General features: G+C 36.9%; 1 protein-coding gene across 15 annotated transcripts in view; it reads right to left on the minus strand.

Annotated features, from left to right (window-relative positions):
• SWT1 (SWT1 RNA endoribonuclease homolog) overlaps positions 1-17,408 on the minus strand; it is a 112,655-nt gene that overhangs the window by 12,768 nt on the left and 82,479 nt on the right. For 10 of the 15 annotated variants that reach the window (XM_044942723.2, XM_006060521.4, XM_006060519.4 and 7 more), the window contains one exon: positions 1,288-1,354. The exons of 2 other annotated variants lie outside the window; for them this stretch is intronic. In XM_044942723.2, coding sequence (XP_044798658.2) covers positions 1,288-1,354 — 67 coding nt within the window. Of the gene's footprint in view, positions 1-1,284; positions 1,355-11,848; positions 11,982-17,408 lie in introns of those variants that run through there. 3 more of the 15 variants (XM_044942724.2, XR_003109373.3, XR_003109372.3) reach the window with 2 other exon arrangements.

Here is a 17,408-nt window from a genome sequence, read left to right on the forward strand (position 1 = left end):
GGTACTGTTTGGAGCACTTTATATGTATTAAGTTATTTAGTCTTATTTAATGAATAGCTGTAGTTTATCTACTTATGTTATTCCCATTTTAAGATGGGGCAACTGAGACAAGGACAATCAGATAACTCTTCTAAGATTATACTCTTAACTGGCGGCAGAACCAACATTTGAACATGACTAGTTTGACTTCAGAGTCTATGTTCTTCAACACTAGGTTCTTAATATAAGATGTGGCATAAAGAAGTTACAGAGGACTTCCTTGGTGCTCCAGTGGTTAAGAATCATCTGCCAATGCAGGGTACACAGGTTTGATCCCTGCTCCAGGAAGATTCCACATGCCTCAGAGCAACTAAGCCCATGAGCCTCAACTATGGAGCCTGTGCTCTACAGCCCATGCTCTGTAACAAGAGAAGCCACCACAATGAGAAGCTGGGGCACCACAACTAGAGAAAGCCCTTGCACATCAGCAAAGATCCAGCAGAGCCAAATTAAAAAATTTTTTAAATTAAAAAAAAAAAGTTGAAGAGCTAATCAGGAATAAAAGCAAAGGAATACATATAAAGATGTTCAACTTCACAAGAAAAGTGACACGTAAATATTTGTCATATTCCTATATTTAGAGTGTTTTAAAAATTAAACACACACACCCTCAAAAAGGAAAGAATATATGCGCACATGGGCAAAGAACTTTAGGCAAACAAAGCTGAAGATCAACAGAATACTTTCCTTGGATCAACAAGGATAAGAAAAGCACGGAGATTAATTTACAAAATACACTGGAGCCTCATCAGAGCTTTAATTCCAGGGTCTATGCTGCTGCTATGGAGAAAACTAAATTATAGCTTTCCTTTTCAGTAATCAGTGGTGCTCAACCGGAGGTGGTTCTTCCTCCCTAGGGGCCATCTGGGTATATGAGTTGGGTGCGGTGGGAGGGTATTTTTGGTTGTCACAATGACTGAGAGAGTACTGGCGTTTAGTATCTGAGGATCAGAGATGTTGAAGCATCCTGCAACGTTCCACACAATGAAGAAATGCCCTATCCAGCATAGCAACAGCGTCCCTGATGGGAAACAGCTCCATGTTGTATTAGTACAGGTCTCTACTACATGTGCTCACTTAAGAGAATGAAAGACAAAAAATGAATGTCGGGAGCAAACTTTGGTGGCATTTAAGAATTTAAAGTAAACAGCAATTAAATAGCATTCCATTTTAGAACACCTCTGTTTGTTTATATTAAAACTTGATTATAATGGAAATATGATAAACATTTAAAAATATTTTTCCTACCTCATACTTGATTAGGAAGTTATAGAGGGTCTCAATATCCTGATAATTACTGTTGGGGGCCAAAATCCTAAAAAATAAAATATAAACAAAGGAGGGGGAATGAACTGATTTAAGAAAAAAACAAAACAATAGCTTGAACTTTTCTCCCAAAACATATTTATACTGAGAGATACTTTATTCTTAGTATGTATAATAAGCTTATTAAAATGTTTACAACCTTTTTTGGGTTTTATTTATCAACTAAAGTTATAAACCATGTGCTTACTTCAACAAATATCAATTATCAATTGATATGAAATATCAATTTATTACAATATTTTTATTTACTTATATTAATATGTCATAAATTAATCAACAACTATTAGCATTCTTATGTGAAATTACAGTTCATATTTTGAGTTACAATGATACAGATTTTTCAAAAGTTAGATGGGAATGTGAAGTATATTTACACTCCTTATCTTTTAAGCAGCAGATAAAGATTTCCCACAAAAAAATGCAACCAATGCAAATAGACAAGTGATATAAACTACCATACACATTAAAAAATACTAATAAAGATTATGTGACTAAATTCAAATAATACTGTCTGAACTAACTGCCTAGCAGTCTATGAAAAAGCATCAGTAATCAGACTCTGTCAGTCATTGGAAATAACACTCATCCTTCTAGCAGTAAAGTATTAATTCTCATTTTTTTACACTAAGTACTTTTTAATTCTTTCAAGATGAAGAACCTTTTGTTTCCTTTAAAAAAGAAAAGGAAAGCAGTCCTCTTATTATGGTAAAGTGGTTAAGAGCAATGTCTACCTGGGGATCTGTGTTTTTGAGTGAGTTCTGTGTGACTTATTTTCCTTATCTGTTAAACAAGGAAAGTAGCAGTCTTTACTTCATAGGATCACAGTGAGAATTAAACAAGTTACTATAAGTAAAGTCTTGATGACAGTGTCTGATAAAACAGCAAGCACTATATACTGGTACACATAAAACAGTAACAATGACAACTATTATCATCATCTAATGTCTAATAGTTTCAAGCCACAGAATAAGTGCATGATGATTTAACTAATGAGAAATCAAGCCACCCCAATTAATTCTTAAATTCTAAGTGCCTTTTAATTACAATGTCTCTAGGCCCTCACATCCTCACCAATGCTTGATGTTGTCAAATATTAGTTAACGGATCTCAATAACATCTTAATTAGATCTTAAAAAGTTGGCCCTTATTAGACTTGCAAGATCGCTTTCATAAAATAATTTTTCAGGATATAGTAAAATTTTAAAATGGATCATACTTCTTTGGAGAAGACACACATACAGAATATCTTTAAGAACACACAAAAATCTTCCTAAAAGTAAGTTTCACGGAAAAAGTTACTCTCCTAACAAGTTAATTTTAAAATATAAATAATATCAAAACCCCAAAGAAAGAAAAAGCAGACAATAAATACATTGGAAAGGGTCCATAAGTACTTTGTTTTTTAAAATGAGAACAAAGCTATATAGATAAGTTAAACCAATGTTTACAAAAGCAATGGAAAAAATACTGTGTTCCAATTTTGTAACCTAGTGTAAACAAACAATCAGCAATGTGGAGTAATTCACACCCATTCTTTTTTATAACTTTGGGAAAATCCAAACTGTCCATAAAAGAGAGTTAAAAAATAAATGAAACAAGATGTTTTCTAAGAGTCTTATAAATTTCAAGCTTATATTAGAAAAGAAAGTATGCTCTTTGCCAGAGAATAAAGTAAACATTTCTCTGTCCTGAAATACTTCATAAAAAAATTAGTTTTAGATAAATCAGTTATTTATCTATAGCAACAAACCATAGCCACAGTATGAAAGAAAATAGAAGTAAAGAAGAAATAAAATAATTACATCATCCTAGTTTTCCAATTAGCAAAAAATTGAAAAAATTGTCAACTCCTGGCATGGTTATATTTCTTAACAGTTTTACTGAGGTACAGTTTACATACCATAAAATTCACTCACTTTAACAATTCAATGATTTTATAAATAAATTTACTGAAATGTACAATGATCTACATTGTACAAACTTAAATACTCGACTATTTGACAAAATATCACAGAATTATCTTCTAACGAGGAAAGGGTTACTGGGATGTCAGCATCATTCACAGATATATTACTGATATAATCAGAATAAAATTATAATGCTATTTTTAAAAACAAGGATATACGTTGTAGGATTTGTTATGAAACCTACTACTCTTAAATGCTACTCTTAAAAAATGTTCTGAGGTAAACAGCCCCAAATTGAGTAGATAATCTTTATTAAAATATACTCAATTAGGGCTTTTAGACTTTAATAAGGCCAATGAACTCTGAGTTTATGAGAATGGAATTTGGCCTGGTATAAACAAAAACTGCCATCTTTTACTAACTGGAAGTACAGTTTGTTGAAAATACACAAAAAAATGAAATGGAGAAAAATGGTTTATGGACTTTCATGCCTTAAGTAATTCCCCACACAAAAATTCTTGAGAGGTCAGCCTTCTCTATAGCTTTCTTATTTGTTTTTAAAAAATACCAGCATGAAGACAAAAGAGTCTTAGAATGAAAGTCCTAAAATTACCCTTCAGTGGCAACTTTTAAAAAGAATAATAGAAAGAACTAGCTCTTAGAGAAAGTGGCCATTATTTTTTTATAAATATATCTACATGTTTTCTAAGAGAAATTCCTAACAATCAATAAATACATATCAAATGTATACTATACTCTCAAATGTATATGATACTAAGAGCTATGTGATATAAAAAAATTAGAAGACATGGCTGCCTATCCTCAAGTTGTTATAATCACAAAATTTTACTTTAGAATTTTGGAATCAGAATTGGGGAACAGACTGAAGCAGGATTTAATCTGTAGCTCGAAGATTATTTACAAACCAAGTTAATCACGCTACCTACTTTTCTGTACCCCAGCTCCTCATCTGCGAAATGAGGAGAAAGTAGCATTTACTGAATAAGGTTATTATATGAAGCAAATAAAATAATGTGTCTAAAATTAAAATGTTTAGCAGAATTCCTGGCACATGTAAATAAATATTACCTGCTATGAAAACCAGTTTTCAGATGTAGAAACCAAGGTTTAGGGTTGTAAAACACTTGCCCAAGACTACAGAGTGGTGGTAGGTACCTAAATCTTTGTTAGTTTGACTCTGGACCCCATGTTTTTATCCACTAGTAAAAAAGGATAACCCTTACAACTTCTTGCATTAAGTGATTTTATCAAGTCAAATGAAATAGTCTTTCAAAATCGCCACCCAGTTAATTTGCCTTTTATCAAATGCTTCTGGCAAACTATTTTGTGTACATTCTAGTGCTAAATCTTTGTAGTTGTTAGATCTTTCTCAAAGCCACAAAGGAAGTCAGTAGCAGAACCAACATTCACTAGAAGTTCTAACTCTTAACCACATAAGCACTTTGAGTTCTCTATTGATGAGCAATTAACATTAAGCAAGCAGCATGTTAATCTGAATTAAACAAACTTCATTTCCATCTCATCCAATATTAGATAAATATCTACCCATCTCATTAAAGAAAAAAAAAAGAGTATGCCACTCAAAAATTTTAAAAAGTTAATAAAATAATCTGACTAAAATTAAAAATCAAATAATGTATTAAAATGGACTAATTTTTAAATAAGGATTTTAAAAATTCAAATAAAACTTTCCTCCTAGATAGAAAAAGTAAAGCATCAGACTCAGGAGTGGGGAAATAAGTCTAGAATAGTCAAGTTTAATATCTAACTCTAGAAATTCAAAAGAAGACACAGCATATTCATGGATATTTATAAATCATAACTTACATCCCACAGAACTGAATAAATTATGTTCCCTGCTGGCAAGGCAGTTTAACATTAATATAATATTCTAAATAGTTTTTCATGTTTGAAGAACATTAAAAATAAGCTTAAAATGTAATTATATGACTTATTTTACTCAGCTCACTGTTCATCCATGCTACTCAGGGTTTATCCATGTGGTAGCATCTGTCAGAATTTCCTTCCTTTTTAAGGCTAAATAATATTCCATTGTTATGTACATACCTCATTTTGCTTATCTATTTATGGACAAGAATTACTTTCACTTTTCACTTACTGTGGCTCATGCTGCTATGAGCATAGGTATGTAAATATCTCTTTGAGACTATAATCGCAGAACCAGCCCAAACTGGCCCTATCCTGTTTCTAACAAGATACTGAGTTGTTTTTCAGAGACAAACAGAACAAAACCACAAGTCATGCAGCCAAAGCATGCTCAGAAGAGAAAAATTTGACCTCAAGTAACACCCAGAACCAAAGTTTCCCCCCTCCCCGGAATGAAAGGGCCAGATGTGACCAGAACCCTGTCAGAAGTGCAGGGTCCATGGTGCAGGAAGATCTGGTTCTGAAGCTGCTGAACCTAACCTCACCACAAATGGACAGGCTCCAAAGCCCTGCCTTGGATACCTGCCCCTCCAGGGCTTCTGCAAACCAACCCTCTTCTAACTCGTGAGCATTCCACCAAACCCCAGAATGAAGAGACAGAATTGAGAGCCACGCCTCCTTGTTTCCTTGCCAGTTAAACCTCACAATAAAGCCCTTTCTCTTCTCAAAAGCTGGTGCCATTGTATTGGCTTATATGCAAATTTGGGCAGCAAGCCCTTTGCTTGATAACAAGACATTATTTTCAATTCTTTTGTGTATATACCTAGAGCAATCAAAATTATAGACAGGAATCAGGTACTGCCAAGGGCTGGGAGGAAGAGGAAAGGAGAAGTTACTATACTTAATGGAAACAGAGTTTCAGTTATACAAGATGAAAAGAGTTAGGTTATGGATGTGGTGATGGTTACACAACAATATGAATATATTTAATACTCCATTAACACATTTTTATGCGCATGTGCACTCAGTTGTGTCTAACTCTTTGCGACCCCATGGACTGTAGCCCGCCAGGCTTCTCTGTCCATGGGATTTCCCAAGAAAGAATACTGGAGTGGGCTGCCATTTCCATTTCCAGGGGATCTTCCCCACCCAGGTATTGAACCCTCATTTCCTGCACTGTAGGCAGATTGCTTACCACTGAGCCACCAGGGAAGCCCTAATACATTTTTAAGAACACTTAAAAATGGTAATGCTATGTGTATTTTACCACAATAAAAAAGTTAATTAAAACAAAGTAAAAATGTTTGTTTATAGCATTATTTTAAAAACTCATTGTACATTCTCTAAAGCTAAGAACCAACTTAAGGCTTATTTTTTACTGTGAATAAACATTATTATTGAGGACACTACTGAGCATCTAACCAGTGCCAGAAAGGGAACAAATGCTATCTCCTTTAATTTCTGCAATTTAACAAAGCAACTATTATTAACTCCATTTTCTAGATTAGGAAACAAATATAAAAAGGTTAATTAACCTGTCTAGGTGACAGAGTTAGTAAATGGATGGAAAGAGGATTCAACTTCAGATCATTTTGACCCTTGAGCTCTGTTCTTTTTCTTCAAAATAGTTGCCTTTATCTGTCTGACTTACTTCACTTAGTATGATAATCTCTAGCTCCAGCCATGTTCCTCTTATTTTGATACAGAGACATGCAAACTGAATTTTGCTGCTGATGAATTTAAGCAGTATCACTGATAAACTGAGTGAAAATTTATCAAATCAACAATGAGGACATACTCACCGGGGAAAAAAGTCTTGGATCTTAAAAGAGTATGTATTTTGGAGTCCTTTACTACAAGCAAAATTAAAATCATGTTTTCTATAGTTAATTTGGTGGAATCAGCTATGTAAGTGGGAGATATATATCAGTCTCAGATTTTAAAAGAACACCATATGTAGTTAAAAATGGTAAAAAATAAATAAATAAAGTTAAACAACTTAAACAAATTTAAACAAAATAAATTATGTTCTGTTTTTCCTTTAGAGTCATTTGCAAGACAAGGAAAGAGGCCTCTGAGGACACTAACCCAGCCAGCATTGCTTGATTCAGCCTCCAAAACTATAAGGAAGCAAATTTCAGTTGTTTATGCTACCCAAGTCTGTACTATTTCCTTATGGCAGCCCTAGCAGATGAACACAGCTGACATCCTAAACACTGTTGGCTCAGCTTTGAGGAGCCACAGATCTCAAGATGAGAAGCAAGATGGACCACTTCCCAGAATGTGGGACTGATGCGGAATTCTCTGAGTATTGTATTGCAAAATAACTACTTTATTTGCTTTGCTTCATGGCATTGTATTTCCTTCTAAAAAGTAATCTTAACTACTTGAGATGGTGCTGCTGGGGGCCAGTTCTAGGCTTAGCACTAACAACATACTACAAGGGGCCAGAAGTATGACAAACTAGCTCATTCCTCTTCTACTTAGTGCTGAGACCGCTTAACTAAGTCTTCACAACTAAGTCTTTGAAGAGTATGATGCCCACTATAAGACCAGATACTGCAGTTAAATCTGTATAACAATCATAGTTACTCCTAATACCTTATGAATGTTATTTCCTAGCTGATTAATCCCACCTCATTACTAGGTACTTATCTTTCCACTGTAACATGGCAAATAAGATCTCTCTAGATCAAAAGGAAGGAGTAGAGCCAAGATAAGAGCCAAGAGTGAAAGAAACTTAAGACTGAGGTTCCACCATTTACTGCTGGAAGATTTCAATATATGCAATCAGGGCTGTGACACAATTTTACTACTGCCTTATTATAAGCACATCTCCCTATAATAAAGAAACTGTTTATAACAGGTCAAAAATATGAGAGAAATGTTTTATTTAGAATAATTCTGAAGAAAAAATTTGAAGAGTAAAAAAACTCTTGTAATACATACATTTAACTAATCAAGATTGAAAGAGCTTTTAAAATGCATTAGACTTTTTTATGAAAAGAAGGCAAACCAAATCACAAGATAATACATCATACTCATTAGGATGGATGACTATTAAAAAAATAAAAAAAAATAAAAAAAACAGAAAATAACAAGAATTGATGAGGATGTGGAGAAAATGGAACCCTAGTGCACCACTAGTGAGAATGTAAAATAGTGAAACTGCTATGGAAAACAGTATGTGGTTCCTCAACAGAATTAAAAATAGAATTACCACATAATCCAGCAATTCAACTTCTGGATATACCTCCAAAATAATCAAAAGCAGGGACTCACAGAGATATCTGTATGTTCATGTTCACAGCAGTAATACTCATAAAGGCCAAAGAGCAGAAGCAACCTAAGTGTTCATCAAACACGTGCATTACCATATGTAAAACAGATGACCAGTGTCAAGTTTGATGCAAGAAGCAGGGCACCCAAAGTCAATGCTCTGGGACAATCCAGAGGGATGGGGTGGGGAGGGAGGTGGGAGGGGGATCCAGGATGAAGGGACACATGTATACTATACCTGTGGCTGATTCATGTTGATGTATGGCAAAACCATCACAATACTGTACAATAATTAACCTCCAATTAAAATAAATAAAAATTAAAAAAAATCAATGGATAAACAAAATGTGGTATATATACTTTCCTGGTGCTCAGACAGTAAATTAGAATCTGCCAGCAACGCAGGAGACCCAGGTTCTATTTCTGGGCGTCGGGAGGATCCCCTGGAGGAGGGAATGGCTATCCACTCCAGTATTCTTGCCTGGAGAATTCCATGAAGGAGCAGCCTCGTGGGCTACAGTCCATGGGATTGCAAAGAGTCGGACACGACTGAGTGACTAACACTTACTGAGCTTTAAAAAGGAAATTCTGACACAGGTGACCAACATGGATGAACTTTGAAAACACTGCATTAAGTGAAATAAGCCTGTCACAAAAGGACAAAAACTGTATGATTTCACTTTTAAGAAGGGAAACCTTAGCAAAAAGGCCTTTCTGAGAAACCAGAAGATTTAAGAATTACTGTAGTAAAAGGATTAAGAATACTTCATGTATTATTATTACCAAATTACCTTTTTTGCTGTAACTCTGAGTTTATTTATTATGAATGGCTTTATCTTTTCACATATTATCTAAGAAACATTTATACTGACATTATCTAACTTTTATACTCACTTGACCCATTGTTTTCCCAAGGAAATTTCAAACACAATCTCGTTCCTTGGCTTTGTGATCTCCTACAGTTACACGATGTCCTTCTGCTGTTTCTAGTCTTTATCTCAAAGTCCCCTTGGTCGACTGATAATTAACATCTGCCCCCACACTTTTATGAAATTAACACCAACAAATTCACCAATGACTTCTACGTTGCCAATCTAATGGACAGTTTTTTTTTTTGGCCTCTTGGTAAAACATGACACTATTAAAGATTCCTTCTCTTTTGAAACTCCTTTCTTCTTTTTCTTTTTTCTTTTAATTTGGCTGTACCAAATGGCTCCAAGATATAAGTTGCCCTACCCGGGATCAAACCTGGATTGTGGCAGTGCAAGTGCTAAGTCCTAACCACTGAACCACCAGGGAATTCCCAGTGCTGCCAAGCCTCTTAAACTTTTCAGTCTTTCTGGTAATTCACCTTCAGTCTGCTTTTACAGATCTGCATATTAACCTGGGTTAATCCATGCTGGCTACACAGGCACTAGCCAAATTAAAAAAGCATAAGCACTCTAACCCTGTTTAAAGAAAAATGTCTTAGATCTTCTCATCCTGTTTCTTCCTTTGTCCTTTGTTTTCTACTAATTTCCAGTGTGTCCCAGGCTTCTTTCTTGTGGGTGTTCACCTCAAATTTCTAGCATCACATTTGCCCCTTGGGCTTAAAGATAGTTTCATATATCTCTATTATCCCTCTGGTACTACCAAAGGTACCATGTGTACTCATCCTCTAAAATAAAGTCATTATTTTCCTTTCTCCTCTCAATCTTAGAAATACTGTTTCCAATCCAACTATGCTTTGTAAATTCTAAGGCATTTTTAAGATACACAATCAATCCATTACAAAGTAAAAAACTTAAGCAAATCATTTATTTTTAAATGCATCAAAACAACCAATTTACCTATTTTTTTTCTCTATGAATGACCCAATGTGTTGGGTGTGTGTGTGTGCGTGTGTGTGTGTGTGTGTGTGTGTATGTGTGTGTGTTAGTCGCTCAGTCATGTCCAACTCTTTGGGACCCCATGGACTATAGCCCACCAGGCTCCTCTGTCCATGGAATTCTCCAGGCAAGAATACTGGAGTGGGGAGCCATTTCCTTCTCTAGGGATCTTCTAGACCCAAGGATCGAACCCAGGTTTCCTTGATCTCCTGCAGCGGCAGGCAGATTCTTCACTGTCTGAGCACCAGGGAAGCCCCAATGTATTAGTACATGGATGCTAAGTTCACCTTGACCTAGTCTGGTCCACAAGATGGAAATTTTTATTCAAGCTTTAAGACAGTTCTTCACTCTTCCAAATTATGTGATGCTGTCTGTCGGCAGTATCACCTCAGACAGTTTTCTTTCCTGCTTTTATTACCCCAGTTGTTTCATTTGTTAAAAACTGTCTCTTGGGACAAGACCATCTACCAATAGAAACTTTGGGGGGATACTCATTTCAACCAAGCAGACTCATTCTCCTCTCAGAAAAATAAAAGGTAGAAAAAGGCAAATTTAGAAAAACAGAGGAAGAAAGTGAATTGACTTCTAAGGCAAAGATATTTTGTACTTTTGTCGGTCATTTAATCTTCTTTTTTAGGCCACCCTGTGAGGCATATACGATCTTGGTTCCCTCACCAGGGTTTGAACTGGGGCCCCGTGCTTTGGGAGAACTGAGTCTTAACCACTGGACCATCAGGGAAGTACCAATGTTCTTTTCATTACATTTAGAAATTTTCTAAAGTTCTATGAAACCAACTAAAAAAATACCTCTTGAATATAACTAACTTTAAATTTTTCAGTCAGAAAGTTTAGGGTATTTAGAAGTGAGTTCTCTAGACCAACACCAATTTCAATAGGTCATTCTGCTAAGTATAGACCATATGACCTTAGGCAATGACATTATCCCTGTAATCCTACTTTCCAAAGTATAAAGTGGCTGTGATAGTGAAACCCTCCCTGAACCCATAGGTTATAACAGAAACTGTTATAACAGACTAATAAGTTCTTGAGCTTATCTTACAGAAGAGCAGATAAGGTAACAGCTTCTTAAAAACCCTTCTGCTGACAGCTGACAACCTATTTTCAAGAAGATAAAAGATAATGAAATTATATCTTCAAAGTGCCTAGGGAAAATAACTGTCAACTTACAACCTACACACAGTTAAACAGCAATCAATAATGAAAGCAAAACAACACTTTCAGTCAGAATGAGAGCATTTACCACTAACAGATCTTTGGTAAAAGAACTGCTGAAAATTTTGCTTCATCCCTTATGTTTCTTCTTATAATATTAACATTGACATTTCTCTTCCTATCAATAGGTAGGGTCTACGGTGGTGCCCCGTCCATCTAGGCAGGTCTGTGACAACAAGGATGACATATAATTTGAGGCAATGTCATTAAAAGCAATATACCGACCACCTGATATTTTGGGATGATCTTGGAAACCAACCTTCTGTTTGGGAGGAAGCTGAGGCTACATGGAGATGCTACATGTTCGTGTTCCAGCTGACAGCCAGCATCAGACAGCCTTAGAGATGACTCCAAACACTATTTGACCACAACCACACAAGAGATCTCAAGTAAGAACTGCCCTCATGTGTCTAGTCAAGCCCTAAAATCATGAGACAAAATAAGTAATTGACTGTTATTCTGTGAACCAGTAAGTTTTGGGATTTAGAAATAATGGACCTAGAAATGAAGGCTGAGGTAAGGGAAATAAGCATCAACTAGATAAAACAGCAAAGTACGGAATTTCTTTTAAGCTAATCTTTTGGTTGGTTTAAAACAAGGAATTCTTGAACTCCTTTTGCCACTTTTTTCTTTTTGTTTAGTCATACATTCATTAGCTTTAGAGTGAAGGTTCCTCCTGTAAAGTCCAATGGTATCTCAGTTGAATCGAGAGAATATTTTCCATATCTCAGCATGAGAAGAGATTAGTACCTCTGTTGGTATAGACAGATATGATCATCACAGCAGGAACTGACCACTCCAGAAACCAGGTAAGATGTAGACCTAAGGTGGAATATAGAAATCCACAAGGGATAGGTGTATAAACAATGGGCCCTTCCTACATGAGTCATTCTGTCTAGGTACAGAAGTACCAAAGTTGAAGAATTTGCAATTAAATTTCTGAACATGGAATTCTATTTTAAGTGACTTTTCAGTAGAAAGTTGAAAATGCATAGGTATGAAAACTGGATTGGCCTAGGTTATAATATAATATGTCTGCAACTTCTTTAAAAATTACACACTTATGAAAGAAATTTAATTCCTGATTAAAGGTTCTGAAAATAAGTTGGACTTTCTTTGCTTTGTTTGAGGACAGATGGTTACTTCCACATTAGGCCCTTAGCCTATATATGTAAAGGAAGCTTAACAAATACACCTTAATTGAATGGAACACACTGGACTGAAGAATGTTTCTACATACAAACTACTTTATAGGATCACATCCACTTCTTGTAATCTTTTACAATTATTTCCAAGCAATCTGGAGGAACTGTTGAATTTTTGAAAATAAGGATAGTAATCACAGGACTTCCCTGGCAGTCCAGTGTTTAGAACTCCATGTTTCCACTGCAGGGAGCATGGGTTTAGTCCCTGGCCGGCCAACTGAGATCCCTCATGCCACAAGGCATGGCCAAAAAAAAAAAACCACACCAATAGCAATCATGTAGTATGATGGTCCTATGGTACAGAGGCACACCACGATACAGGAAATTTCAAAACATTAAAATTCCTTTTTTGCTTCGCCATATATTCCCATTTTCTCTCCTTTGCTCTTCTAGTCCTTCCAACAGCACTGAAATTAAACTGTGTATATTAAATTTTGTTTGAAATGGCTAAAGTGGCTCCTGTTTTCCTGACTGAGCAATGCCTGAAACAGTATTTTGTTACCAGGAGAAGAGTTATTCAGTTTAATAGTGGAGAAACCAGCACCACTTATTTCCCTTTATTCTTGGATCTACATATTCTAAGGGAGAAACAGCACCATACATAGCTGTTTGTCCCTCTCTGTTTCATACATTAGCTAGGACAGCACCCTAACTTCATAGGTTACAACTGGTATGTGAAATAAGTCTTTTACAGTGTTTACCAAGCTAGTTCCTTAGATTAGTATATGATAAAGTCAGTGAATTCCATGTAGCCAGAGCTGTACCTCTTTTGCTGAAAAACTAGTTTCTTAGTTTTGTACTGGCTATCAAGACAGTGGCCAAGAAATTTCTTAAATCAACAGATGGAATTGCAGATACAAATATTGCAGTGCTGCTGCTAAGTCGCTTCAGTCATGTCCGACTCTGTGCGACCCCATAGACGGCAGCCCACCAGGCTCCCCCGTCCCTGGGATTCTCCAGGCAAGAACACTGGAGTGGGTTGCCACTTCCTTCTCCAATGCATGAAAGCAAAAAGTGAAAGTGAAGTTGCTCAGTCGTGTCCGACTCAGCGACCCATGGACTGCAGCCTACCAGGCTCCTCCGTCCATGGGATTTTCTAGGCAAGAGTACAGGAGTGGGGTGCCATTTCCTTCTCCAATGCATGAAAGTGAAAAGTGAAAGTTAAGTTGCTCAGTCGTGTCCGACTCAGCGACCCATGGACTGCAGCCTACCAGGCTCCTCCATCCATGGGATTTTCCAGGCAAGAGTCCTGGAGTGGGGTGCCATTGCCTTCTCGAAATACTGCAGTGAGAGAAGTTAATTCCATATTTTAAAGAAGTGTCTATCCCAGTGAAGACAAACCACTGCCGCCTTCATGATGGAAGGGATCATCACTGCCACTGTGGTTTGATGATCCCTTAGGGAATAGTGCCTTATAGGATGCCTCTTCTGTTTGAAATTTGCCTCTTCTGTTGGAAATTTGGGCTCTCAACAGTGGTAGTAGCCAGAACAGCCTTAATGAGAAGAAGTCCCACATGTGAGCTCAAGTTGGCTGAGAGCCCAGGCTGCCACTGTTCCTTTGCATATCAGCTCACTGACCAAACACTCGGGTGGGTAGGTGAAAAGGCTGATTGATATCCACAGCACAGCTGATGTTGTCCATTTGATTACTGACAGTCTCCTCTGCAGTAGGTAGCCTCTGATGAGCATTCACATGGGACACAAATACTCTCATACTCTATGCCCATTATACCTCTATGTGCCCATTACACATCTCTTCTCCAGACTTTCCTGTTACTAACTCTCCAACTTTGTACTTTCCAAGTTTCCAAACAAACCAGTAGTCACTGTTTATTGATCAATGTTGATCTATTTCCCTGGTCATTTCTCCAACAGTACACAATTGCAACAGTGCAATTTTAAGTCTTTAGGGAAATGGCAACCCACTCCAGTGTTCTTGCCTGGAGAATCCCAGGGACGGGGAAGCCTGGTGGGCTATCGTCTATGGGGTTGCACAGAGTCAGACACGACTGAAGTGACAGCAGCAGCAGTAGCAGCAGGGATTAGATTAACTCAGATCTAGTAACCTCCTGCTGCTGCTACTGCTGCTAAGGTGCTTCAGTCGTGTCCAACTCTGTGCGACCCCATAGACGGCTGCCTACCAGGCTCCCCCGTCCCTGGGATTCTCCAGGCAAGAACACTGGAGTGAGTTGCCATTTCCTTCTCCAATGCATGAAAGTGAAAAGTGAAAGTGAAGTCGCTCAGTCGTGTCCGACTAAGCGACCCCATGGACTGCAGCCTACCAGGCTCCTCCATCCATGGGATTTTCTAGGCAAGAGTACTGGAGTGGGGTGCCATTGCCTTCTCCTAGTAACCTCCTAAAAGGTATATTTCACTTTTTCTAGGATAGAGTCACCCTGATAAATGAATGCAAATCCTTTTACAGAAGATACTACCTTGTACTCCAATGTGGGGCTTATCAGGCACTGCTAGTGGACTGCAAGGAGATCCAACCAGTCCATTCTGAAGGAGATCAGCCCTGGGATTTCTTTGGAAGGAATGATGCTAAAGCTGAAACTCCAGTCCTTTGGCCACCTCATTCGAAGAGTTGACTCACTGGAAAAGACTCTGATGCTAGGAGGAATTGGGGGCAGGAGGAGAAGGGGACGAAAGAGAATGAGATGGCTGGATGGCATCACTGACTCGATGGACGTGAGTCTGAGTGAACTCCGGGAGTTGGTGATGGACAGGGAGGCCTGGCGTGCTGCAATTCATGGGGTCGCAAAGAGTCGGACACGACTGAGCGACTGATCTGATCTGATCTGATCTGAGTGGTAAAGAACCCGCCTGCCAATATGTGGGATTGATTTTTGAGTCAGGAAGATTCTCTGAAGGAGGGCATGGCAACCCACTCCAGTACTCTTGCCTGGAGAATCCCACGGACAGAGAAGCCTGGCAGGCTACAGTCCATTGGGTCACAAAGACTCGGACATGACTGAAGTTGACTTAGCATGCATGCATGCATGCACATACTCCAACGCTGTATAAAAGTACTCACACTTTTTCATCTAGTTATCAAAAGTTTAAATAAAATATGTATAAAATACAATCTTTAATATAAAAATATATTTTTGATGATTCTACTTGTTTTAGCTCAACAATTAAGTTGGGGAAAATATATAGCTATGTGGTTGTCAAAAACTAATCTAGCTTAATGTTAGCAAAAAATAAATATTAATTGGAAAATTTACAACTTATAGTTTCAGTTACATTATTATTACAGGTAAGTATATGTTGATTCTTGAAGATTTATGCCTTATTCACAAGGAGTGGACCATCAGAATGTAACATAATTCCAGGGGTTTCCAATATATAATAAATATTTATTATCTTCTATGTAAAAAACATTGTCCTGAGTTGGACTCAACCTCTTATATTACTGGAAACAGTTTTACTGATTGCATCACTTCTCACAATGGGTAGATGGTTTGGCCGAGTACAGTGTTAAAATTTCTTTAGAGGCACAAGAGGATATTTCTCAAAATAGATTGAGACTAATCCTAGAGTCTAGGGTACACTCTAACTTTAAATCTTTTGTACAACTTTATAATGAGGAATTAGAACTGATCATCTGCCTTTATCCATACATTCACTACACTCTTACTACTTAAGTTAAAATTATTATGATCTCCCTTACTGAGTACCTTTGATTCCCCCTAAACCCCACCATTTCATTTATTTTACTTATATTTAATCCCACTGATTTAGTCAGTCATGTATCCCATCTGCTTCTCTGAAAACTGGAGTGGTTGGTAGTTTTAGCACTTCTTAGAAGACTTGATAGCAGGGAATTTTCAGTAAATATCAGATCAGTAAGTCAATAGGTAGAAATAACCAGTTACAAAACAAAAGGAAAATGTTAAAGTATTGATTTTAAATAAAAACAACTCTATAAACAAATTATTTATCTCCAAGAAGTCATCTTCCTTTATATTTGACTATTTGATTCTGGTGTGATCAAAAAGTTTGTAATGGGAAATATTTAGCTTCATCACTGTTAATAGAACTGGATTTTATTGACTAAAACAAAAGAACATTAACACCAAGAAATGCTTTAGGGGTAACAGGAATAACTGGCATTACAATGCTGATATTTAGGATAAAAATAAAGGTCCTTATTGCCTATTCTTGAATTACAAATGCTAGGAAGCACACATAAGAGCTTCAGATATTTAAAATGAAATTAGTTATTTTAAAACGTAAGTCATGGATGATCTATTACCTTCAACAGCATTAAAGAGAAAGGTTAAATAAATATCAGCTAGTGCTGGATAATTCAGTCAGACTGATATGTGGATGGACATGGAACAAAAGACTGGTTCCAAATAGGAAAAGGAGTATGTCAAGGCTGTATATTGTCACTCTGCTTATTCAACTTTTATGCAGAGTACATCATGAGAAATGCTGGGCTGGAGGAAACACGAGCTGGAATCAAGATTGCCAGGAGAAATATCAATAACCTCAGATATGGCAGAAAGCGAAGAAGAATTAAAGAGCCTCCTGAAGAAAGTGAAAGAGGAGAGTGAAAAAGTTGTCTTAAAGCTCAACATTCAGAAAACGAAGATCATGGCGTCTGGTCCCATCATTTCATGGGAAATAGATGG

The sequence above is a fragment of the Bubalus bubalis genome, chromosome 5, assembly GCF_019923935.1.
Source record: "Bubalus bubalis isolate 160015118507 breed Murrah chromosome 5, NDDB_SH_1, whole genome shotgun sequence".
NCBI classification, from domain to species: Eukaryota; Metazoa; Chordata; class Mammalia; order Artiodactyla; family Bovidae; genus Bubalus; species Bubalus bubalis.